The sequence below is a fragment of the Corvus kubaryi genome, unplaced genomic scaffold, assembly GCF_017639235.1.
Source record: "Corvus kubaryi isolate FWS band 111438036 unplaced genomic scaffold, C.kubaryi_AGA036_p1.0 125, whole genome shotgun sequence".
NCBI lineage: Eukaryota > Metazoa > Chordata > Aves > Passeriformes > Corvidae > Corvus > Corvus kubaryi.
Window position 1 is genome coordinate 771,370 of NW_024580660.1, and position 27,364 is coordinate 798,733.

Below are 27,364 nucleotides of genomic sequence, written 5' to 3' on the forward strand. Positions count from 1 at the left end.
GGAATCCTTTTGTTAAGCTAATCCATTGCTGAGCAAGCAAAATGTACTGTACTGATCTCTCATATCAGTTTTCTACCTTTCAGCACTGGCTTTTCCCATAAAAGCATATTTTAGAGATACAAAAATATAGGAAGGGAAACAGGTTAATATTACTTCTCATTTGTCACAGCTACATGGCTGTGCCAGTGCATCTGAGCACTCTAATCCTAAACAGGGAAAAATCATACTCACAACCAGCTCCTGAAATTTTGTACATCTCATGAAAATTTGACCTGAACATACTAAAGGAAAAGCAAATGGGGAAGTAACAGCACTGACCTGAAAAAACAGTGCTTTTATATAACATTATATACTCACTGTCTTTTTTTCCTTTTCACACAAAATTCTCTTTAAATTCTCCTTGAGGAAGATCCACAAAAGGTCTTTTGAGGTAAAAATTGCAAAAAATCATGGGTAGCTGTGTTCAGTTCCTCAGGACCTGACTTCAGAGTCTCAGGACCTGACTTCAACACCAAGAGATATTTGATGTGTGGGTGGAACATCTACTGGCATTTCCACAAAGCTCAGATCTCATTACGGAGGTGAGGCCACACAAGTAGCGGAGTGTTTGCTGATTTGTGAGAACAGGTACAAAATCTTAGGTACTAGTTCTGCCTAGACATTGCTGTAATGAGTAAAACACGGTACAGACAAGAACTCCAGGCTGCAAAATTGTCTCCAATACTCTGTTTCACACAATCCACAAAAAAACTGGAAGGACTTCTAAAAGACCTTGGATCTCTGTAGACAGAAACAAATAGCACTTGTAAATCCATCTCTTGAAACCTGACAATAAGAAAAGAGCACTGTGTTCTCAAAGGGAATAAAAGAATTCAGACAACCAAGCTTATTAACTCTCTGAGCCAAACAAGTCTCAGTTTTACTTTTGGAATCTTTTTTACATTATATCAAGGATATCAAGTTAGTAAATGAAGCATGAGCCATAAACCAGCTGAATATTATAGATGCCTGATGAAATAAAATTTTTTCTTTTTAGCATAACACCACATTCCAGTGTCTTCTATTTCAACATGATGTTTCTACTTTCTTTTGTTTGCTGGTTCTGGTATCACCAACCAGAATACTCACCTACCCACCATCACACCATCAATGCAGGTAATTAGAACACTGCCTTTTCAGACAAGAAATTCCAGGACACATATAGATACAAATTTCTAGTTTTCTGCCACTGGTTTTAACATGTTTTTTTTCTCACTGGGACTTTTTATGAGCTGTATGTCCAAAGACTGAGGACAATAGCGAAGTATGGCACAGAGCATTTCCTTAACTTTTGCACTAAGGAAATAACTGCACTTTTTAAATATTTCCTATTACCATCTTCTTTCATTAATATCAGAAAATATGACAACTTACAAGGATCTCAAGGATGTTACTACAGGCCTCAGAAGTTAAACCAGCAAACACATGAACAACCTTTCAGTTGGTCACCACTCTAAGTCTTTCATCATTCAAATATAAACTGGAGGTCTCCCACCTGTCCTTAAAATGGATCCAAATGTTACATAAAATTCTACAAGGAATTATGCTGTAACTTTGAGAACATCAGGACCTTACATTGTGCACCTGGCAAGAGTGACACACTGTGCTATCTTTAAATAATCATTGAAAGTTTACACCCTGAGGTATTAAGAAGGACAACTCATCTCATATGCACACAGCTTTTCCAAACATTAAAATTTAGTCAACTAACATATTGGTAGACATAAAAGCTTGGGTCCAAACAGCTATTTTAGAGGGCACAACTTCCACATAACTATTATCAACTCCCTAAAATATACAGTTGTCTGGTTTCTCGACCAAAATCTATAACCCTGAGGTAGATGCCAAGGCTCCATGTATAAGAGCAGGGCAATCCACAGCATGGGGTTCACATCAGCGAGCCTGCTGAGGAGAAATCTGCCCATGTTAGCTGACAAAAAAATGCAATAGCAAGAGATTAGCTCAAACCCCACCTCTCCTCCAGGCTTAGAGGTCTCACTCCATTTGACAGGGAAGACACTTACCTCCACCTCACATCTTCTTGAGAACACAGGCACAAAGGGCCAAAGCATGTAGGCTCCTAATTCCTGCTTAAGCCCTTAAAACACCCACTAAAGTCATGAGAATCTAAGGATTTAAATTGGAGATTAAGAGCTGAAGCATCTTTAGGGATTGATCTTCTCTCTCAAAAGGTAATAACCTTCTTTCTATCTTTTTTTTTTTTTCTGGTTCCACTAGACAGCAGAGAAAGAAACAGCTTCTTCCCTTTGTGCAACAGCCCAACCATTAAATGTGTTCTGACACATTGAGCACCCAGATCGCTCCTCCACTTTAGAGGATTCACACTGCCATTTCCCTGGCCACCATCCCAACAATCAGAGCAAACTCATCTGCAGGTGAAATATGAAGCATCTTAAGTTTGCTCACAAAAGGGATTCATCAGGAGATAGTGAGATTTCCCTTGTAAGGCCAATGGCAAACAGAGAAGAACTGACAGCTGGTCTCTCTAACAAGAGAACTGTTTATTTTCTTTCCACTGTGCTTGCTTTCATACCCTGCTGAAACTGGTGCACTTATGTACACAAGAAAAACTTAACTATTTTCTCCTTTTCACATACCATGTTTTCACCCAACTACATGGCAACTTTCACAAGAATCAAAGGGTTTGGTCCTAAAGGAGCTGTGAGCTCCTTCATCCCCTCGAGAAACAAAAACAGAGATTGATTAGCTGAGGATCCTAAAAAAACTTTTGCAGAAGTTTGGTTTTTTTTTTTTAAATCCAGACCCACATGTTTCAAAACATTGGAATAACACAGTGATGATGAGGGGAAGGAACATAAAACATAATTGAGGATTACTTAATTCCAACTGCCCCATCAGGAAGTTGTCATTAGACACATCCTCTTATGATTTTAATAAATTTCTTCTTATAGAATGCATTCTCACTTTAAAAAAGAAAACATTTGCTGACCTCAAAAGCAATCTGTCGTGACTTGTAAGTTCAAACCAACATTCAATGACCCAGGCTGCCACCTGAGATGTGAAGATTGCTGTCATTTAAAGTGCCATAATAAATCTCAGGTAACTTGAATTAAGTCTGCCTTACTGACTTAAAAGAGTCATGCTCATGGAGTGTCCACTTAATTTTTTGTCTTCTGCTTAATGCCTGCAGTGGCCAATTACACCCTCAAGTATAGTTTTCTTTTGTGAAAACATATCATCTATTTCATCTACTTTGCCAACAGCAGAGATGGGATTTTTATCTGTTGGTTGTGAGCACTGCTCCTGCCCCTGTGGCAATGGACAAGCCTCTGGATCATTACTGCTTTGTGAAGTTGACTCCTGGTGCCCTGGGAGACGCATTCTTGGGATCCAGCATGCAGGGAACTGCAGCAACCCAACAATGCTGCACCCCAGAGGTCAGCTGCTGCTTTTGTGGGCCCACACTGAGGTCTGCTTCCACTCCAAGGGGAATTTCAGGAGCCCACAGGCAGACCAGGAAGCCTTTTCAGTAACTTTGAGTAGTAAGACATTAGAAAAAATGTCAATGCACAGATAATGGAAAAAAAATTATAAAAGGCTTGGGAAAGTACCCATACTGTGTTTAAACCATTTGTAAATAGCTCTCCATCGCTCACACCAGACCGAGCCAGAGGCAGCATGGCAAGCACAGTCAAACTCTGAGTATTTAACTATTGACTTCCAGTTCTAGTGCCAGCAACTAAAACTGCTGGTCTAAGCTTCAGAGAAAACATATGCTGATCACAGGGTGCAGTAAAGTGCTCAGAAATCTCAGCAAAAATCAAGAAGCCTATTGAAAAAGTAAAAAAGTGTTTTTTTATTTTTACTTTACTACACAGCTAACCTCTCCAAACAAGTAACAAGAATCAATCCCACAGTGAGAGCCTGAAGTTTGCATCAAATTTGATGAGACATTTAGAAAAACACAGGACTGGCATCTTTTGAAAGGAAAGATACTATTTACAGTAAATGAGAATTTAGTAAGCTATGCATGAGTAACCAAGCTTTGCTCAAATAATGCAGCCTCTTAGTACAACAAAATACCAGAAAGGAACAAACAAAAAAATCCAAGTATGTCCTGTATCAGTACATTCCATGCAGTTCAAGTTCAATTATTGCCTCCTCAATGCACAGTTCGGCTAGTGCTGTTTTGATAGCATTCCTATTGTATGATTTTCATGGAAAAAATTAATTACTTCTATCTGTCAGGCATCATAAGCCCCATTGCACTAAAATGAGGTTTTGTTTGTTTGTTCCTCTGATGTTTTAATTATTGTAACATGATTACAATAGACTAAAGAACAGCCTAAAGGTACAGATGTAGCTAACATCTAAAATACACTCGTGTATAAATATGTATTAGCACACACACAGCTATGGACGATGCTTCTTTCCATAAACAAGCAACTCACATAATCAAAGCTTAGAACACTTCTGTGGTACCTTCACATTATTAACATCCTCCAAAATTGCTCCTAATCACAACAAAGTGGCTTCCTGGTAATGAATAAACATCACTCATTCTTTTATGGGGGTAAAAAGGTGATGAGGGAAACACAGGAAACTTGTTGAGAGATACTTGCAATCATTAAATGGAAATGCACAACACAAACTGTGAGGAACAATGACTGATCATACTCTCTCATTTATCCTCATCCTTACATCTCACTATTCACATGCCACTCAAGACAACCTCCACGGTTAAATATCAGTCATAGGCTCGTTTAAGAAGGGAAAGACCTTTAAGATCATCAAGTCCAACTGCTGTCTTAGACAAGCAATACATAGTGAAATAGTAACCTCCAGCTCACAAGCTCTTGCCTTCTACCTACGCAAAAGTGGATTTAGGAATTTGGCGGGGGAGGCAGGGAAACGTTGATCAGCTATTTAAAGAATTCTCAACTCTCCGTCTTTTCCATTTCAGAAAGAATCTTGGTACCCAAATATGAATAGACCAATTATCAAAATGGGCAATATTATAAAATTGCAATTTAAAGACAGAGAGTGTCAAAAAGAAGCAATGCCTCATCTTATTCTGTAAGGAGCAGGTTTGATTTCCAAGAGTTATGACCATTGAAAAATCCTGTCCAAAAATACAATACAGTATCCTACCTACTGCAGTAGAGTTAGACTAGATCCAAAGTTATTTTACTGCTTGTATTATTATTGCTACTAATGTTGGGGTGTCATGTGGTATTACACAAGACTGTCATCTATGGAACAGGCTCTTTGGGAAACGATCAGGAAGAATTGATGTCTACACAAGAGAATCATGAGAATTCTGGAATTTTGCCTACTGGATGGATGATGAGCCAACCTCCATTGACACGTCAGGATTAGTGAAAATAAAGTATTTAAGTTGAAAGCGATGTAATTTCAAACAAAATTCCTCCCCACCCTGGAGCAGCAATATCAAAGAAGAGTGTCTGATGTTGCTGCACATACAACATTCCTAACTCAGTTTATCCCCTGTACCTCCAAACAGTTTACCTGATGATACAGTCTTTTACTCTACAGGACAAAATACCCGCTACTGCAATATATGTATTTTTCAAGAAATAACAGTGCCAGCTTTTTTGCTACTTGTAGGATACTTACTTTTATGTCACGATGAAATGATTTCAGTATCATCTCTTTAAGTAATACTTTTCCAAGACTGAAACCAAGAAATTCTACCAATCAACCAAAATTTTTTTCCCCAAAACATTTTTTTCCAACTAATTCATTTGAAAAGAGAATAGAAAGCTCATGTTCCCTGTGTCCTTAAACCCGAATGAGGGTATAAGGCCCCTGTCCCAACTCTCCAGTCTCAGAAGCAACATTTCAGTCTCCTTTTTCTTTTGAAGGATAGGGTCTTATCACCTGTAAAAGGAACTCATAAAAATTCAAATGGAGAAAATAATCTACTACAAAATCAGTTGGTTTTCCCTCAAGACTTCTGATTTTCTTGTAGTCTCTAATTTTGGCACTTTCTGGCTGCCTCAGATTTTCTAAGCTTCACCAGTTCTCAGGAATTCTATATGCCTACAGATTTCACAGGGGTCAGAGTAAGGCTGTGGAGAAAATAAGGGAGAATTTACCAAGTTTAGTAGTAATATTGAAGGAAGAGTTCTCAAGCCAGTCAGTTCAGAATTAATTAAAAGACAGGAGAAACTAACAGGGAATGATTTATATTCAAAGGGGATTATGGCTAACACTAAAATGTTTACAAAATCAATGGGAACTTAGCACAAAACAGATACAGCTCAGGGGAATACACATTGATTATATTCCTGTGTCCAAGATGCCATCCTCTTTTCCATGTTCCTCATTAATTCATTTCAAGATTTATGTGAATTGCAAAATAGATATAATCAAGCTCCAGTTGTTTATATTGTGTTAAATAAGGAAAAGAAATTCTATTCATCTGAAACTAAAATTCATTTGTTTCCAAATGCTTAATGAGAGAGGATGGTTCAGCTCACCTCCAAATTCATCATCTGCTGCACATTATTGAGTATCCAGTAATGCCAATACCTAACCAAGAAACAACTGGCACAATCTGTTAGCTCTCAGACTGAGCTGACAATTTCCTGGTGTACCCAAAACGCAAAGCTAGGTACTCCTGACAACCAAAACAGTGTTTGGCAAAAGCTTTACATCTTCCTAAGATTCAATGTTCTATAGCCTTTTATTTAAAATTAGCACAGTTCTAATTGCTAAAAAGGATGCTGATGCACTGCAGCTCCAGTGTTGTCAAGCATCAGCTGCCCCACCAGCCACGAGGCAGGTCACGTTTTTGCCAAATCTGACATTGTTGTTTGTACAGAAAAATCTTCAGATGAAAACCACACACAGTGGCAGCGTCAGGCTCTGAATTGATTCTCATAGAAAAGAGCGACTAGAAATTGTGCCTTACATTCTTCCACAAACTGGATTCACTTCAGTTTGCCACTGACCTTTTTACAACAGCACTGATTGAGCTAACTAGACTGAAAGTTGAAAAGCAAATAAAGTCACCGAAGGGGTATTGGGGTAAAAAACCCTCCAGAACAGAGCAGACAGCCTGACCTTCAAAGGTTAATGTCACTTGTGCCCAAGTAAATGGAGGAAACATTCCATGACCAAAACAGTGGTTCTTAAACAGATATTATATAATTCCAGCTAAACAAAGTGCTTAACTGAAAAATAACTCACATGCAAGAACCTGGCACCTCTATGAGTGGTGTCTTAGGAGTCTGAACCAGCCCAGTTGTTGGTTACACAAATTCCAGTATCCAACAATGATCTTCATCTTCCCACAGGCTTGCCCAGTTTTCTATTTTGTCATTTAAGTGACAATACAAGTTCATGTAAGTATGGCAAAATTCCTCTTGCCTAAGAAACTCACAGTGGAAAACAATGCCCACATTCTAGCGGTGAGGAAGAGCTCTGTGGAGAAAAATTAATCAGGATCATTCCTACTCCTGGAGGTGCGAATGCATCAGCAACAAACTCAGGCTGCCATGGCATCCTCACATAAGCCAACCAACAATACAGTGCTGACACTGGGAAGCACTGAATCAACTCTGCACAAAACTGTTTTACTGCCTTATGGATGGGGGACTCAAAAGTTAGAAACAAAACCCTCAGTGATCTTCTCCTGAGGGAACAGAAAAAGTGGGAATGGCAACAGCTACTTCTTGAATACCTGCCACAATGGCAGGTCTTACTTCATGATCTCCTCCCTGGGAAGCAGGAGCACCACCAGGCACTGAGCTCTGGGCTCCAGCACAGGGAAAGCAGAGGGAGCACGTGGCCAACCTGCCCCATGCAGGTCTGCTGCCCCAGGAAATCACCTGCTGTGCCTATGCCTAGAGCCAGCCCCAAGGCAGCCAGGGATTTTTCAGTGCAAACTCTTTGCAAGTTGGATGTTCTCTCTTGCAAAACACAGCATGTCTCTGAGCTAACTCCAACTCACATTTGGGTCTGAAGATGTGAAATGTATTCACACAGTCATCTCAGCACTAACAGCTACCCAGACATACAAACACCTCCTCTGGAGAAAGCTTGAAGGGAAAACATAAGCCATAAGAATTATGGAAACAAAATACTAACACTGAGACGTAAACAATCCTAAGGAAGATGAGATACAAAAAGGAGCTTGCATTTTTGCACTGCCAATTTTATCCTAATTATTTTCAAGCATTTTCTTAAGCCTGTAAGTGGAGAGAAATTAATTTTCTACAACTAAACACAGTGATCCCTACAGGGATATATTATACGCCTCATGCATATGAGGCATACACAGCTTCAGCAAGTGAGGTCAGGACAAGACATAAACACAACACAAGATATAAACACAGCAAACATCTTCAAGAGAAGCAATAAAAAATTGGGTTAATATAATGCAATTAATCAGAAAATATCCATAGCAGAAAGGAAAACTAAGATGTCTAATTTAGAAATGAAAATTAAAAATGAAAAGAAAGTGATAAGGACAGACACTGAAAAATTTTCTAGTGAGCACCCAAAAGGTATTTTGAAATTTACTCTTTAGACATGAAGAACAACTGGAAAAATGAGAAGGTATGTTTTTTGGAAAAAAACCCTGAATACTAAAACTATTGTAAGAGTCAGCAAATCAACAGGAAACTAACATCAATATAAGGATTAGCTTTGTAGATACTGTACATACATTTGTACGGATTTCAATTATTTAAATCAAAGTCTCACTTTAACTTTTTTTATAACTCTTTTTACCAGCCTCCAAAAAGATACACGCACACAGAAGCAGATCATTAAACAGAGGTAGATGTATTAGAAAAATACATTTTTGAGAGATTTTTTAGAGGCAGCTACCTACCTAAATGAAATTGATTTGTCTGTCAAAAATCTTACAGACTAAGAGGAATTCTCTTTCTAAAAATTAAATATGTACATGAATATTTTATAGAATGTCTCCCCTCAGCTGTCAATAACATTTAGAAAATAAAACTGGAAAAAAAACCAACAACTTATTTCTTGCTATGTAAGCAGTTTGATTACTTTTCTAAACTTACTTCAGCTGATTTTGTGGTATTATTGTGCTGTTCCTCATAAAGTACCTGCATCCAGTAATCTTCACAATACTCTGGCAAAACAACAAAGGATGCTGCTAACACTATTATCCCAGCTTCCAGGCAGTAAACCAACCCAGACAAACCTGCACAGATACACACCAGTAAACACACAGATCTTACATACAAGAGGGCCCAGCTTCCTCTTCTTACTAGAACAATGCAAGTGGAAAAAAGGAGCCTTATTTTTAGTTTCAATTCAAACAGCTCTTCATGCAACACAACAAATAATACGTTGTTGTTTTGCTTAACTAAATCTATAAATGTGTTTCCATAAATGAATTGCACTGAAAAAAGACCCCAAGTAATTGAATTTTTATTTGAAAATAAAAGTTGATACAAATATGTAAAAGAAGCATGTCTGTATATATTAAATTTGTTGTCTAAAATTGTCTAAATATATTAAAATTGTTATACACCAGTGTATCCCTGCTACATCTGGGTAATGTCAAAAGCTCAATGACTTTTAATAAATTCAGAATAGATTGCACTAAATACAGACATGGCCTGCACCATCAGCATACAACTCAGTTCCAAATTATCTGAACAGAAGCTGTAAGGAGAAATATTGGTCAAGGATGAAAAATATGCATGCTGAAATAGTAAAAAAAGAGTAGAGAGCAAACCATGTAGCAAAGCCTGAGGTTAGCAATAATGCCTTCTCCAATAATGTCTTAACTTCTGTGCTTTGTTTTTCACATGTACATTAACTTCAGATACCCAGAACCAAATCAGTAAGTTCCTTACTAAATCTTGCAGGGGGAAATGTGCCAGTATAAACTAACATTGGTCATGAGTTTAGAGACTCTTGTACTTTTAGAACCAATTCTGTTTACCTTCTACTGGAAACAAAATATATTCACATAAGGGAAAAGACAATAGCTAATATTTACTGGAGCAGCCTCCAGCTATGCTATCACCAAGGGCAAAACATATTTGCTATTAAAAATAACTTTAAAAAATATTTTTATAATAAGCCAGATTCCATTTGGTTTTGGTGTTTTGTTTGTTGGGGTTTTTTCTACTGAAGGATAAAATCCTAATTTCCTTCAGTAGTTTCAAAAAAAAAAAAAATTCCATAACAACTGTGGGGGAAAAGGAGTGATTGCTTGGTTTGTTGCCCTTTTGTTAGTTTTCTTCTGCAACTAACTTTAGGTGGAGCAAATCCTTTAAGATTAATCATACAACTGGTCAACACAGAATATCTGCTAGATGTCGTTTCCTGGATCTAGCAAAGATGCTGTACTTGTGGCTTATATTACAGACCCTGCACACTGTAAGTCCCCTGGCTCCCCAAAGCCCTCACCTTTCATTTTTACCTTCTCTGTAAAGGTGTCACTCTCCACATCTGTTACCTCCTCCCAAGATGGGGTGCTGTGGCCTCGCAGCCAGGCAAAGTGCCACAGTGTCCCCAGGGTCACTTCTGGCTCAGCATCTGCTCAGGAAGCACCAGAGCCTCAGACACACTTGTTGTACCCTAGCAGCTGAAACTGCTTAAAAGCATTTAAAAAAAAATTTCTTTGAGACAACATAGCAATGAGAACAGTTCCCAAGGAGTTTAATGCTATTTTTTCCCAAGATCCCCAACATCTATACACAAACCTGAACAAAGTGATTTTCTACACTCACTTCACTGCATCTGTTACCTCTGGTCTCTACATTCCCTAGCCTCAGATCAGGGTCCCCCATGTCCTTCATATGGGCTTCTCCAGCAAATCAGGTTTTTTTCTTATGTTCTCACAATTGTGGGGGTGGATGGTGTTCCTTTCAGCCTCTAACAGATCCTGCTGTAGGACAAGTGCATTTGTTTCCCTCTTCTGACCCACCCATGCCAACATTTAGGCAGCCTCAAAACCAGATCTGTTGCTCTGCTATTGCCAGCACAGACTCTGAAGCAGGCAGATGACATCATTTACAACACACAATTTTGCACAGTCAGAATCAAGCCCAGTCCAACATGTTATCTGTAAAATGGCTGTGAGAACTTCCATTTGGAAAAGGGACTCCATGCCCCCAGATCGTTCTTTAAGAGTAAAAGAGAGACAGATTGAGCATCAAAACCACACACCAAGTTTCTTCAAAGTAGCTGAAAAACTGTTCAGTGCCAGCATCTAAAAGACATTCTCTTTTCCTCATTTCAAGACATTAAACAATGCAAAATAATTGCCCTCTCTGCACACCCAAGCACTGAAAAAGGTAACCACAGAGACTGAACAGCATCTAAAATGACCCTCCAGTGCTCCAGTGCTGGTCAAGATGACAGAATCAGAAAAAAATTAGGTTGGAAGTTAATTGGAGGTTTTCTATGCCAACTCCCTTTTGGACTTCACAGACCCTCGAGAGAGATGCAACTCTGCCAGATCCTGGGTAACCAAAGGCTGTAGGGCTGCAATGGGAAAACTCCATTCTCCATATATACAAAAACACACACATGCACACACATTATTTTTTTAACTATTCCAGTTATGCTCCAGATTTTTAAAAAGAACTTCAGCACCTCAACCCTTAAGTTTTAAGAGCTAAGCACACAATTTTTAGCAACTTGTACTGGTAAGAGGCTTCTATTCAAGTCCAAGCAAAACCTCCTCACTGTATACAAACATTTCTCAGTATTTTTCAGTCCAGCTCAAACACAAGCAAAATTCTGATCATCACTAGCAGAACAATGCTGATTTTTTTCTTTCCTTTGTTACCAAATGTTTGATGCAAGCACTTACCTGGTTTAAACTGCCAGAATTCCAACAAAAAATCCTTTCAAATGTTTCCCTGTTTCATTGATGCCAGCAGGAATGTGACATGAGCTATACTGTATCATAATTTGAGAAAAGAATTTTGGAAATATCAGGATCAATACAGGGGCTTAATGAGTGAAGACCAGCAAAAGCTCTTTCTGCTGACAGGGTGGAGGACATACACATCCCCATTGATTGTATGGATTTCTCCCTCTTTCACTGCTGGAACATGCTATGGGGACAATTTGCTGTAAGGGTGTAGCAGGATGCTCTGCCTGGAGTGGGGGTGAAACAACTGGAACAGTGCCCTGTTTACAGAGCTGTCTGTGGTGAAAGGAGAAGGGGTCTCTTGCTGCTTTTGGTGTTGAATAATGCTGAAACCAGCCTGACCCGTCAATCCCAAATCCCAGCCTCCTGACAGAGAGGTGAAGATGTGGCAGACCTGGTAAAGTACCTGATAAAGGAACCAACAGTGATACCACTGAGAAGTAAAGATGCTGAGCTGACACAGCTGGCCAGGAGACACATGACTCACACTCTATCCTATAAAATCCCAATCCCACTGTTTAGCAGCAAGGTCTTCTAACACACCCCTCCTTGGAGTGCGTGCAGGGACTCCTCCCTTGAGTGGGGACATCCTGCAGGGTGAGCAAAAGGGATCTGCCCATGGCCATTGGTGTGGATGAGTAACATCAATCTCTACTGAATAATTGCTTTTGCTAACTTTAATATAATTCCTTTGATATTGCTTCAAAAATAGTGCATTATACTGTACTAGTAATCACAGCTGCCTTTACTGTGTAGTAAATAATTCTGATTGAGAACTTTTAGTCTAATCATTGTCAAAATAAATCACTTATTTTTATATAAATATATCTGGTTTGCCATCCTTAACCCTGTGGAACAAAATCATACTAAGGTTCAATTACACCTACAAAATCCTTTAGACTCAAACCTCTGACCAAGTCTGCGGCTAAGCCTCGATCCAGCTGCACCCAGACTCCTCTCTGAGGAGTTTTGAAAGCAAGGGGGTCCTTTCTGCACCTCCTGACTAAAGAGAAGGGTTTCTCTAAAACACTTTGTCTGAAGCTTCCAGTCTGCACACAACAAATGGTCATTACAGTGAAAAAGATAATTACACTGACACAGAAGGAACATGCAATAGCCTTTTTTCTCCCACTGGTCAGCTTTTAAGTCAGTTCTACTATGATTAGTAGCCAACAACATGGCACTGGGTTTTCATTAATCCATCTATCAAATTATATCCTGTACAATTTCAGAAGAATGCAACCCTAACATGTAAGAACATTTATTGATTTGGGGACACAAGATCCCAAATCTCTTCATGTAAACAAAAATCTCAGCAGCCTCAGAGCAGGATTTTCATTGCCATCCTGAAGGGGTGAGGATGTTTTTTCCTTTAAAATCAATGATTATAATTTGTTCATATGAGAGTTACTAACATAAGAACTGACAGTTGCAAGCCTGAATTCCTTAGGAGCCATAATTATTTATGACACTTTATTACAACAGCACCAAAACATATGGTTACCTTATTAGAAATTAGAATTTATTTTCATATAAATCTCAGCATGACGTTACACCAAAAGAACTGCAGGGGATGGCAAATAGTTCCACTTTCCAGGTTTCTGTAGTTGGAATATGAATTTGAACTAATTAACTTGTAAACATAAAAGCAGCTTTGATAACAGAAATAATCTATCTAGAGCCATATAAGGCACAAACATCACCTTCCAAAAAACTCTTAAATCTTCTTAGGATAAAAATTTTAGTATTTTGCTTGAAATCTTTCTGTCCACTGGCAAGAATATAATCTCTGCCTTGAATTTACCACCATCCAGTGAACTTGAGAGGGAAGGGGTCTGTTTTGGTTTTAATTCAGTCTCCTCCACCAGCAGCTCGTAGCACAAGGAATCTGTAGTCTCATTTATTCAAGTCCATATAGCCACAAAGCCAGGACACCGACAGACAAGTGCCTACCTTTTGATCATGTTATAAAAGATTAATTTGAGTTCATGTGATGGTTAAGGATATAATTTTAAATAAAAAGTCTCTCTCTATGAAAACAGTACGCAGGACAAATGTATTATTTGTCTTGTATCACCAAGAAAACAAACTGTCACTGATAAATAGGATCACATACATTGTAGAAGTTTAAATTTGACACTGTTAGGTAACTGAAATGTTAAAAAGTAGGTTAAGAAGTGTCTTTCAAAGAAAATGTGAACTTTTAAAAAAGCAACCTGGCATCAAATTATGTGTTTATAAAAGGCAGGGGCAGAGGGGCTGTTTGGGGTTTTTGGCATGCAGAGGTGGTTTTGGGTATTGTTTTGTAAATCTCCATGAGGAATTTGTCTCAAAGACAACATTAATGGCAGTGTTTCAGTTGGAACAGAGATGATGATTTGACTGTAACACTTTCAGATTCTTCTCCTGCCCTCCCCCTTTTCTACGGTTTCAGCATAGAGAAAAAAATCAGTGCATTTACCATCAGTATTTGTCCCAACTCCTTAACTTCATGAAATTACCTGAAGTATGCACAGTTCTGTGTATGTATGTGTATCTTCACACCTATGCAGCACAGAATGGAAGTTTATTACAGCACACTGAACAACATCTGCAAGAAACAGACATCTTGTGATGCAGGTTTTCTGAGAGTACAGCAAGCAGAAGGATTATCATTAAAAGCTGACCCAGGAGTCAAGTCAGTGGACACCATCCAAAACCACAGTTGTACATCACTGCCACACAGAAGGTTTATATGGTACCACATAATGTTAATGTCACCTCCCAAGCCACAGTGTGGTGAAATTAGAACAGCTGCAGTGAAATCACTACAGAGGAGGAGAGGAAAACTCAACAAAATTCACCTTATTTTATAGAGCAAGAAAAACACCAGCTGTGAAAACTCAGTGGATTGCCAGCAGACTTCTACTCTGAGGGCCATACGCAGGACTGGGTTTATTCTTTTTCAGTTCAAACGGCTTGAGAAAAGTTCTGCACACTGAACAGCTATTTATGCACAGGATGTGATGAGTCAAAGGATTAAATACTAGAGGTAAGCTTTATGAAGCTCTCTCATCTCCAAAACCGTAACAGAAGCCACACTGTATGATGAAAGATTTTTTTGTTCCACTATGTTTTGCAACAGAAGTAAACTTTTTTTTTTCACTAAAGCATTCTGATAGTTATTTCTTTGAATTTGGAACTAAATCATTAATCTAAAAAGGTTATTTTTTCCTGATTTCTGCAATAATGGGAAAAAAATCCATCTAAACTTTATTTTCACTAAAGCATTCTGATAGTTATGTCTTTGAATTTGGAACTAAATCATTAATCTAAAAAGGTTAATTTTTCCTGATTTCTGCAATAATGGGAAAAAAACCCATCTTCTTTTTCTGTTGTATTTTTTTTGCTAAGTGACTTTCAGGAAATAAACATTTTCTGACCAAGCCTACACTAATGCATCTTCAGAACAGATATTTTCAATATATTTATGTACCTATCTTTCTGTCAAGAATTTCCTGACTACATCTGGAATCAAGTTCAAAGGAAAAGAAACTGAAAGCAATAAAGACTACTGTATGTGTCTGGAACATACTTGCAAATCACAAGGAAATTAAATGTGATCACAAGGAAATTAGCTATTTTTACAATAGCTAGCAACAAAGTCCTGAGATTTCAAGCACACCAGGCAGACATTCTGCCAGGTGCCCATGCTGCATGCTTGGATCTATGCTCAGTGGAAAATGAGCACTCAGTTTTCTCCCTAAGCTTTCATTCGTCTTTATTTCATCTTCCCAAAATCTGCCAAGCCCAGTAAAATTATCATAACTCTTCCTTAGAGCACAAAGTAGGCAGATTTTCTGAATTTGGCTAGCATTTCAGAGCTTATGTGACATTTTTTTAAAATGAGCAATAATTTGTTAACAACAGATTAAGTAACACGCTCAGAGCACAGAAGGGAAAGAGCGACTGAGTCATGTTCCTTCTGAAAGTCACGTGTGCTTCCAGAGCATTCTATCAAGTTCAAAAATTGAATGAATTTTCACAAATATTAAGGTATTTCATTCATCACTCTTTAAGCTGATGTAGCAGCACTGGGTCAGGTGAGGGTCATGTCATGTAAGAATCATCCTAGAGAACATAATCAGGTATACAGGGAAAAAATACAATCTCATCATAAAATGAGATTATTCATCTTGTAGGTCCACTTTAATCAATGGATCTTTTCTTATATGACACCTATATATCACAGGCCATTCTCTGGTGACACTGGTTGAGCATATGCTGTGTAACATGACAAGACACTTTGTGGTATGCCACTGTACCACTTTCATGAGATGTTTCTCAGGGGCGTAAGTAAGTGGGCAGAAAGGATGGCTAAGGTTAATACTAATTTTCTTGTTCCATGCACTCTTGCCAGTGAGAAGAAGCATGCATTCGTCCTGTGGTATCTATCCCATTTCAGATTTTACCAGTTCTCACAATGGATGGGATCTCAACAGCAATGACATAAAAATCACTTTTGTACCAACACAACTTTGCAGGTAGAAAGGGGCTGCAAATGTTTCAAGCTAAGAAGGTAATAAAGAATGGGGAGCTGAAATACGGCAGAGAAATATTACTCCTTTCCTCTTCACTATGAAATATATAGCAGAAAATCACCACATGCTTTTCAGAAGAGATGGCCCTTTGCCCGTTAGCATCTAAAAAGTGAGCATCAGCATGCTAGCTAGCAACAAGCCTGGCTTTCAGCTGAGGAGGCTTCATTTTCCTTTCTTTATCATCTCTGGGCTTCAGACTCTCCATGTGCTGACACTTTCCTGTCTCTTAGTTCACAATATGCAGACTGTCCTATTATTTGCAACGTAGCCACAGACTGCAGAGTTTCTCAGCTTTGAAGAAGTACATAAGTGTGTAAGTAAGTATTTGCATGTCTGCTGCACACATCACATAACACATCTGGAACAATCAGTGTAAGGCAGACCCAAATGAATTCCCCATTTTGGTCCTGGTTTTGCCACAAACTGCTGCCCCATGTGGCACTAACACACATGCAGCTTCCACAGCTCAAGGCAGGTGCCCGTATGTCACGTCCTGAGATGCCAGAGCGGCGAGTGTGCACGCACTGCTGCAATGGGGATGTTTGAGTCCCACAGCCCTTGGACTTGGCTAGCTTACTTGCATGTCCCAGGATTTATCCGTGAATATGTGACAAGAGGACACCGGTTCAACACTTGTGTCTAAGTATCCACAGCTCTAGGTAAACCTCAGACCACATGATTAATAAAAATGTTTCTATACATCTCTTTTCAAAAGACAAATGCTGTAATTATGTCTTACATACACAAGACAAGCAGCCAAATGTCAGAAAAAACCCAACTTTTCTGTTTTTAAATAAAATACTTTGCTTTTATAGAACACAGAGGAATCTCCAGTTATCTCCTTCATTTGTTACAAGCTTCATTTACTTGTTTCCTTTCAGAAACTGTCTTTCCTGAATACATCTCTGTTATTTCAAAAATGAATGCATGTAAGTGGTTATCTTATATGTACATCTTGACTTAAGAAGCTTTTAAGTACTTGAAAAGCAGTTGCTGAGAATGAATAGTAAAAGACTCTCCATTTTTTATTATTTATTTTAAAAATTTGTTGATGCCAATTCTCCAATAAAAGTTAGAATCTTTTTAATTATTTTTCCACTGTCCTGTCAATGTGAATATGCAAAGTTAAAAAAAAAGAGACAAATACTTCAAAAAGCAGAGCAGACTCAAACACAATACTTCAGAGATCTTACAAAATGAAAATGATACCAAACTCCAGCATGATAGAAGAGTGTAAATAAGAGCAAGCAGAAAAAACAGTAAAATCATAGGTAAGGTAAAATAATACTATACATCACAATTCACATGCACAACCACTTCAAGCACACTGGAAGAGATGAGCAATTTGGAAAGCTCCAAATTAATGATCTGGAGCACCCTAAACTAAGGTGCCACTTACCAGCACATCCCATGAGTTTGAAATAATTTAACCTTCCATTTCAAAGGAAACGGTAATCTTACATGTCTTAAGTTTAAAGGCTTAGCAAAGACAAATTCAGAACTACAGCTGAGCATGAGATCTTCCTTGCTTCCACAGGTGTTTTGAGTATTTAATTCTTACACACAGAAATTCAGAACAGCAAAAGATAAAATCCACCCCTATACTATATCAACCTTCTGCTGAACTGTACCTTCAGATACAGGCCTTTCTCCTCATTTGTGTAAATCACAGCTCCACCACACATTTGAGACTATTGTACAGCCAACTATGAAATTATTCTATTTAGCAGATTAAACACGTAGATGAGAGGAATGAGGTTAGAGAGGCATAAAAAGAAACTTTGCAGAAAGCTGTTCTGAGGAGTGAAAGGAAGCTTTTCACAGGGCTGAGTCACCTCTCGGCTAATCAATTTGTCAGTCTGTAGCTCCCCTTGCTCAAGGGCCTCTATTCTGTGTTACCTCCAGAGAATGACACTCCATCTAGCAAATTTATAATTTCCTAACATGCAGAAAGCAACACTCTCATCCATCCCAAGGTCTCAGGCAGCAAAAGCAGCTGTTTGTTCTGTTGCCTCATGTTTCACGCACGCACATGGAAATCAGGGATTTAATTTGCCCTTCCAAAAATTTATGCAACATAGACCCATGTATGTTGCAATTCCTGTTAATTTCTTTTAAAAAGCTCTTTTTTTCCACCATCACTACCACTAATGTACTGCCAATATCTCCAAAATTGCTTGGGTCAAGATGTTTAAATTTTTTCCACAGAAGAGAAAAGGGACAGTCTTTGTCTAGGTAAATAAAAACACTAAGCACTGTCATTATTTAAAACAGCAAAAAAACCCCAAATAATTAATACTGGATTATGTATCACAGCTGATAAACAGCCTGTCTTCTGATGTACAGCAAGTCTTTGTAGTACCTATAAAGCAGTTTTCTTACAGGTTTTTGTACAAAAAAGTTTCTCTCTATAAACAATATATCTGCTGCCTACCTTTAGGAACACATGTGGGAACTGTTTTCCCAGGCACTGAAAGTGAATATAAAGGACCATTCAAATTCTTGTTTGTAGAGAAAAGACTAAATACCATAAGATTTAAAGCTGTACTTTACTGAGCACATTTATAAACTGCTATTTCAAGACATCCTGTTCACTTGCTTATACTAAAAAGCCTTTTTATGAATGCAGGATCATGTAAGCACCTTTCACACATGTCTTTTTTTATTCTTTCATCCTCAGCCCTCAGTATTCCAATTCTTATGCTATATTTTAACAGCTTGTCAAAAATGCCATCCCCTTCCATCACCAGCACTATTGGAAAAACAATCTAGGGAAATATTTTTTACAGAGCAGTTCAAAAACTTCCTATGATGGTCAAAAGATTTAATATTGCAGCCTGACATACAAGGGTATTAAAAAAAAAAAACAACCCACAATCCAAAGGCAGGAAGGAATGTGGTATATATTGAATCATCAATTTACTTTTTAAGAAGTACATCACAGCTCTGAATAACAAGCTCTAGAAAACAGAGAAACAAACAGGAGAATAATACCCCACTGCATTCATTCCTGTGATGGCATAACACATGAACAGAACTACCTCAGCTACAATCTTCTCAGAAATAGGTCTCCTACGTATCATAGGAAAACCATTTCAGTAAAGTACCTGTCCCACAGAAGTACTTCAGGAAGGACTGCAGGTCATCATTTTTATATCCGAGCCTCTGTACTCCTTCACACTTACCGTTCTCACAAATGCCTGCAGAATTTCCACTTCCTAAATTAATGCATCTTATAATATCACTGTTCTCTAAAAAGCATTTTAGAAGGCAGGTGCTACTGCCTGAAAAACAGTGTTTTAAAAATTGTCCTGACAGCGTGACCGTGGTGTGCAAAGACACAACTGCAACAATGAAATATACCTATAGACAGGGTGGCCCAGCACCACTTGTAATCTTCAGTCCACATTTATGAACAAAAAAGGTCCCTGTGATATTCACCACCATGAAACTGAACTTTGCAATGAAATTCATTCACCTACCATTTATTTCATATTATGTTTTTGAGTAAGGTGTTCAGGGAACCAGTCTTTGAATATTTTGTTTACCTTCACAATATGCAGAGTCTCCTTGGACAGAGAGATAACCATTCTTGCATTCACAAGTAGCTTTTGTGTTCCAGTTTTTGCACTCTGAATTTTCACCACACCTGTGCCCCTCTGCACAGAAGTTATGGCCTAAAATACAAGAAACATGCAACAGAGTTTTAAAACATGTTTAGTTCAGATATTCAGATATTTGCATTCACTGTATCACTCAAAAACTTCGGCATTTCACATTCCAAATTCTCTCCTTAAACCTCATTGGTGCATACAGGCTTTTTGGATTTCTCCATCAATTCATTCTCAGAAAAGACATTTTCTTCAAAAAGATATTTGTATGACTAGTTTTATTCAGAACAAAAGAAACTCCAAAGCAGGAAGCAACAACAATTCATTAGTGTTCTACTGAACCCACGTAGCATTAAGTCTCTGACTGTCAGGAAGTGCAATGCTAACTTACATCACAAGGACAATGAAGTGGAACATAAAAAAAAAAAAAAAAAAAAAAATTCTCTTACTATACATAAGCACATGTGCTTTTAGTAGACCAAAATGAGACACTGCACAAAACTGAACCGGTAGTCAAAGCAACCTCATACACTGCCTTGTAATTCTGTCATCCAAAACCAGCTTGATTGTTTCTACAGTTTATAATTATTCCATGCATCATGTTCTATCACGAAGAATTTTTATTAATGTCTCCTTTTCCCTTCACACGAATTCTCAGTAGTTTCTTTGTGAACAGAGTCTTTTATTCCATAGAGTCATTTCTAAAAACAGGATGAACTTTCCCACTTCCTTCTGTAAAGGTACAAGTGCCTGAAGTTCTTTCTTTCTGATTTTCAATATTTCTCAGAGACATGTCAACATCTTTCTCTGCTTAAGTCTAAAGCAAAAGTAACTGTAACTTCATCTCTTAAAGGTACTCCACTGGAAGTTAAGAAATAACTTACAGAATCTGACAACAGAATTTTTTCCTCCCCCCACTGGTGTATGTTTTATGGATTTTCTCTATTATTATCCAAGAGTCAATTTCTATTTGTTTGAGATATATAAGCAGTCATTTTGGTAATTCCTATTTTGTCTCCATTTTCTGTCCTGGAAGGAGGAAAAGCAGAAACCCAGACATACCATCATCTATTGGCATTACAACTTGTGCTTATCTGAATACAAGAAGAGTTTCTGCCAGTTCTGCATGGTCATAAAGAAGCAAACTAAAAGTTTTAGTTCATTGATCATAAACTTCCTAACATCCCCTAAAAACAGCTAAGATAAACACGACCCAGACTTTGAACATCTAAATGCCAGATCCAGGTCTCTGTTCATACCCCTTGCTTTGATGTCCTATTTTAATTTGTTTTTACATACACACTTTAGTTGTCTACTAATTTAACACTCAGGTTGTGTCGGTTTATTGCACTCCAAATTTATGCATCTGATCATCTAATGTTGAGTTTTGAGGTAATTTTTTTCAAATGTTAACACCTGTTAGCAAGAAGGACACTCGCAGTGTCAACATCCAATTTTACACTTCAAGTTAATTTTATTACCAGACAAGGTATGTTCCTTGCGCTCAGTTGGCTCCTTCTTTCATTGTAATCCAGCTTGGGAGAAAGAACCAATTCCCTTAATGAAAATTTCAGTTATCCCTTCTAGTCTTTACTCATTTCACAGTCTGATAAAAACAACTCGGGTATTCCAGATTCAGCCTTGTCAAGCCCAGGTACCTTTTAGACTGGTAAAACAGGGTGCCAATACACTGCCTTTAGCCATTTATGGAATCACAATATTTGACTTCTCTTTTTTGCCTTTATAACTATAATTGAAACTAAACACTGGAACCCATCTCCTCAGACTTATCCATCCAGCATCTAATTTATGCTCCCCACTCAGGATTACTATTCTACCAGCATTCCAGATAACATCCAAGAGACAACAAGTTTTATAATATTTTCTTTGTCACTGTTTCCCCTAAGACTATGACATCCTAGTCTGTTTCCTGCTTCTTTAGAATAATAATTCTCCTTTGAGCTCACGCAGAGTATGAGCTTGATTTGATTTGATTATTATTGGGTCAGAACTTCTGTAACAGATCGGTGTATTAAGCCAGGCAAGTTTGAAAATATCACATGGATTATTGCTCTGTCTCAGGGTATTTTGTTTATATTTATTTCTATTTCCCTCTCATCCAAACCTATTAAAAATATTTCATCTTTCTCAGCATGTTTTAGTTACAAGAGTGCTGGTACAACTTCCTGCACCAAAATTCTATGTTTCTAGGCTCTTTTTATCCCAGTGAGTCAAGGTTTTATGTTATGATCAGCTCATGGCAAATTTAAGACTTCCAATTAGCCAAATCGATGGCTTCTCAGAGTTAACTGTCATCACAAGTCCCAAGTCCCAGATCAACCACTCTTCTCTAACAGCACTTTTTCCCAAGTACAAGCCAATGATTAATTTTCGATATCACATCACAGCCCTGTGAATCCTTCATTGTTTATTTTCCACCTCTGAAATTCATCAGTAAATATGATGGATACCCTAGCTATCCATTTTTTGCCACTAGAGCTGTCACCTGTTTTATAAAAATTCTCTGGAAAAACCTTCATTGCTTTAGTTCCCTTTATCAACTCAAACGCGAACAGCCTCCATCCAGAATCAGCTTTGCAAGCTTGAAGGCTATTAAAAGAGCATTAAATTAGAATTTTTTAATAATTATTTTAATATATATTTTATTTAAATAATAGTTTTAATATATGAATAATTAATTTTAATATTTGATTTTTTAAATTAAATTTTAAAAGTAACACTCCAGTTCTGTAACTTGAGAAAATAAAGGCTCTAAAGGACATTCCATGTTTCTCCTGTTATTAGGAATGCACAATCACAGAACATCTACTACATCTCTAGATTGCCTTGGCATTTATTATTATAAAAGACCTGTGAAACTGATCCCTATCTGTTAAAATTGCTGTCTAGAAGTGACTCCACTTTACTTTCCCATAGCATTTCAGCAAACTTCTTCAATACCTCTGTAAGTGGATAGCGGAAGCCATTCCCTTTAAGAGCGCGCATGGTGCTACAACATTTTATGTTACCAAGCTTTTACAAAACAACTGTAATTTAAGGTTAAACACCAGGAAAAAAAAGTACTTGATAGAACAGAAGAGCAGGGGTTCACCGTGCCTCTGTCAGAAAAAGCACACCGCTGCTTGGATCAGAGGTTTCTCGAAGTACTTTTTTTTGTTTGTTTGTTTGCAGCAAAAATGCAAAATTAGCAGTTCAAAAGAGCCAAAAGATGCATATCAAGAAAGTGTGGTTCTTGGATTTCTTAGACATTGGTCTCCATTCTCCCATCTGGAGCTTTGGAGCTAAATATCTGATTTTTATTAATTCTTTGGTGTGAAATGGATCATAGGATTCCTTAAAGATACCTACAGAGATGCCAAAACCACCCACTGATTTTGCAGTGGGATCTCTACATTTCAGATGGGTGGGAGATAGCAGAGGGCATGCATCCCCATTGTCCAGCCAAAATAACAATTCATTCAGAATATTCAGCAGTCTTATCTGAGACAATCAGCTCCTCTCTAAATATAAGAAATGGCTTAAAATGGAATCATCACATCTCAGCAAGCAGGCAATTGGAGAGGATTTAACAAAACCACAGAAAATCTTAAACAGTTCTGATAATCTTAACTAATTTCAGGCCAGCACAGATGAAAAGGAAAGTATGAATTAAAATTACAGATGAATGCATTCAGAATAGATGCCAGGAACCATTTTCCCTGCGCCTACACACACAATCAAACGTGTGCAACAGCCCTTCAAAGTCATCCAAAACACAATTAGGTACTACCAGGGGAATTAAATATTGAAGAGTGTGTTCAGATTCTTGATGGGCCTGATGACCTCTGTTCGTTCCCCAAACACTTCTGGATAATATTACTCTCTTCCTTTATCAAGGCTGCTGAAATGTTTGCTCCATCTTTTTCTTAAGAAATACAGGTTTCCTTCTACTCCTTCATTCTGACTACAGAATGACCATTATTAAATGTACTAAGACAATTAGGAAAAGTACCAGACACATGCTAGCAGCCATAAAACTATCACTTCTGCAGCATCAGGAACTGGCACAGAACAACTGGCTAGGCCTTGGTGACCCCAAGTCAGATAGCTCAAATTAAAAATTTATTCCATTTTGGGACACCTGAACATTACTTTTATTTTTCCAAGCAACATCTTCCAAGCTGCGGTTACCAGAATCTACTTCTGCAGAGCAGCATGCTAAGCTGTTCTGTGCTATCATCCAGTTTTTTACATACCTAACATATTTGGTAATTTGGCTTAATTATTGATTGTAAAATGCAAGAACTCATTCAAGACTACAGCTGCAATCAATACATTTTAGATCCTTATCTCTTCTTACTTTTTTTACGGCCAACACTAATGCTCCTCTCCTTGTTTCTGAGGGTTTCCTTGTAACTTCTGTACTGTTTTCTATACTTCTTACAAAAGCCTTAGCTGTTCACATCAAAAACTGTAAAACTCCTGTTTTCTTGCTGTTCAAGAAGATATCCTTCATTTCACTGTCTTACATTTACAGATTTCTTTAAAAACCCCAAAAACTGTCATAATGCTTCTGTTAAAATGCACCAGCCATGTTCAAAAGTCCAAGGTAGTTTCAACCTCAAAATCTTTTCTACTGTTAGGGTTTAACCCCACAGTTACAATATAAATATGTAAGGTAAATATGAGGGCCAAGTCATAGAAGAGTCTTAAAATTTGCATTACCAATTACACCTTTCCATGATCTGAATCAGTTTTTAAGCAGCACTTTGAGCAGCAGCTTTTACACCTTCAGAGACTTGTAGTCCCAGAACTCAGTGGTCTGACATAAAACAGCAACTTCTTACACTCTTTCAAGCTGCTCTATGAATGCAGAGCTTATTACACAGTGCTTATCTGCGTGCAATAGAATAATGGTAACTACACAGACTAACAAGCTTAAAAAGATTTCTTCTTTTTTCAGATAGAAAGCTCTTCTAAATCCTAAGTAATGCTACAACTATGTTTAGAAATAAACTAATTAATATTTATCAACTGCCATTAAATCTTAATAAATCAAAAAGCTTGAAATAACTCCAACCTTACAGCAACAAATGGGAAAAATTCAATTTCTGAAGAGTCAAATCTGAGTTTCACAGCCGGGCGGGAAGAGATGAGAAACATACACAACTGAGGAGCCTTCTCACCCTCTAACTGAACAACTACAAACCTCCCCAAAACAAAACAAAGCAAAGCAGCACAAAGAAGGGAGGCAGAAGCCCCACTTTTAGATTTAAATGCTGCTCCCTGCTGTAAAATGTATGCTTCACCTCATCAGTAAGAGTCTCCCTTTCCTCCTAATGCGTGTCAGCAGTCAATCTAAATCCATCAGTCCCACCATACTGCAGAACAGCAAATAATTATTTTCTCTAGAAACAAAACCGCTCTCACTACTTCATTATTTCATCACACTCTTTCTTTTAAGAGGAGCACATCTGAAGTTGCTAAGGCTGTTAAGGCTATTTTTACATATTTAAATGTTGTGAGCACAACAACATGAAAATTCTCTCATGAAATTTTATTTGAATCACTCATGCAAAAGAGAAAAAAAATCCACTCTTTCAAAATTATACACTATCTTTGGCAAGGAGAAAAACAGCTAAAGGGAACAATAAAACACTCTCAGGACACTCTTTTTTGTATTAGATTTGTCCCTGGGCTATAAAAAATGTAGCAGGCATGCTGTAAGAAAAATGAGTGATTCTCAGAAGTAGTAAAACACGTTATTTTGTGACACAATGATTCTTTGTGAAACTTGAAAATTAACTAAATTTTCTGTAAGCCTAAAAGACAGTTTAATAACACCACATTGTCCTGCTGGAAAGTATAAAGCAGCCATATAGTTTAAGCAGACATTTATATTAAAGCCCACAGATGAAAGGAAAAACTGGGTATACTCTACATAACAGCCAAGGATAGTTCCCATATACAGATGTGGAGAGGCCCATTTATGCATTCAGTACTTCAAATCACAAAAATAACCTGTCATTTTAGAGCAGAGCTCTTCCATACTACTCTCACCTTGCTGTACACCTCACACAATCATCTCCCTGAAATCTAGAAATTGCCTCTGAGCAATATACTATTACCTTTTGCTGCACTATAAACTCATGTAGCAAACATAAACAAGACCAGGCATTATTTGCTGTCTTTATTTTTCCTACCATTTACAAACAATAATGACTATCTAGGAAGCCCACCAGCTCTGTACATAACAGTATTCAACTCTGTTCTTTGCTGGCTCACAGCTTCCATCTCCATAAACACCACAGATTTATGTTTTACCCTGCATAACCTATGGCACTTAGCTACTATTGCAGTAAGTACCACAGAGATTGCTGAGGAGGGTACAGTCTCATACCACAGCACCATGAAGATTTTGTGTTTCTCTGTGGGCTTTTTTTTTACTTCTGTTGATCCCTTCATATTTATCCTTTCATTAAATGGAAATTCCTTTGCTGCAGCTAGAAAAGCACAAGATGCAAACCTGTCACCCTTGCCCAATTCAGCAAATATATTCTATAACTCTACAGAACATGAAATTCAGTAGAAGTCTTCTGTTCCCACAACTACAAATACTACAGACAACACAAACTGATAAAAGCCCAGAACCTACCAGTCACTAACATGCACTGATAAACTTAACACAGAAATAATGTTCTCACTTAACATTGCTAGTAAATGCTTACTAAATATTCTGCTGAGTAACTTAAGGCTTAGCTAAGGGCTAATGCAATGAATTATCTGCATCATCATACATATGATGTGAAATTTGCATATGATGTGCAAATGATCCATGTGGCCTTCCAACAAATAATTTTGCTTATTCAGGCCAGCAATTATTACACTATGTCTTCCTAACTACTTTGGCTTGGACAAAAAAAAAGCTGAATATAGTCTCTGAAAGAAGTCATTTCTGCAAACAAGAGAAGCAGCCTATCCTTTCCCAGTAAAGGATATGCTGGCACATTACAGGATCAGAAACTGTGACCTGCTTGCCATATCAGAGAGCACCTGTTTGCTTGATAAAACCCATAATAAATATGGAATTCTTAATAAATATCCATTTTTAACAACAGCACATGATAAAATTATATACTACCACTTTGGGTTGCATAAAACTGAAGCAAAAGTGTCAAGCAGCACATTTTCTACTTCAAGATATAAAAAGCAACTTAGGAGTGCTAAATTGAATTTATGCCTTTGTAAAGTTGACA

General features: G+C 37.7%; 1 protein-coding gene across 5 annotated transcripts in view; it reads right to left on the reverse strand.

Annotated features, from left to right (window-relative positions):
* Positions 1–27,364, reverse strand: part of NELL1 (neural EGFL like 1) — a 293,349-nt gene that overhangs the window by 175,665 nt on the left and 90,320 nt on the right. For all 5 annotated transcript variants that reach the window (XM_042021335.1, XM_042021324.1, XM_042021346.1 and 2 more), the window contains exon 11: positions 20,046–20,174. In XM_042021335.1, the coding sequence (XP_041877269.1) occupies positions 20,046–20,174 (129 nt within the window). The remainder of the gene's footprint in view (positions 1–20,045; positions 20,175–27,364) is intronic.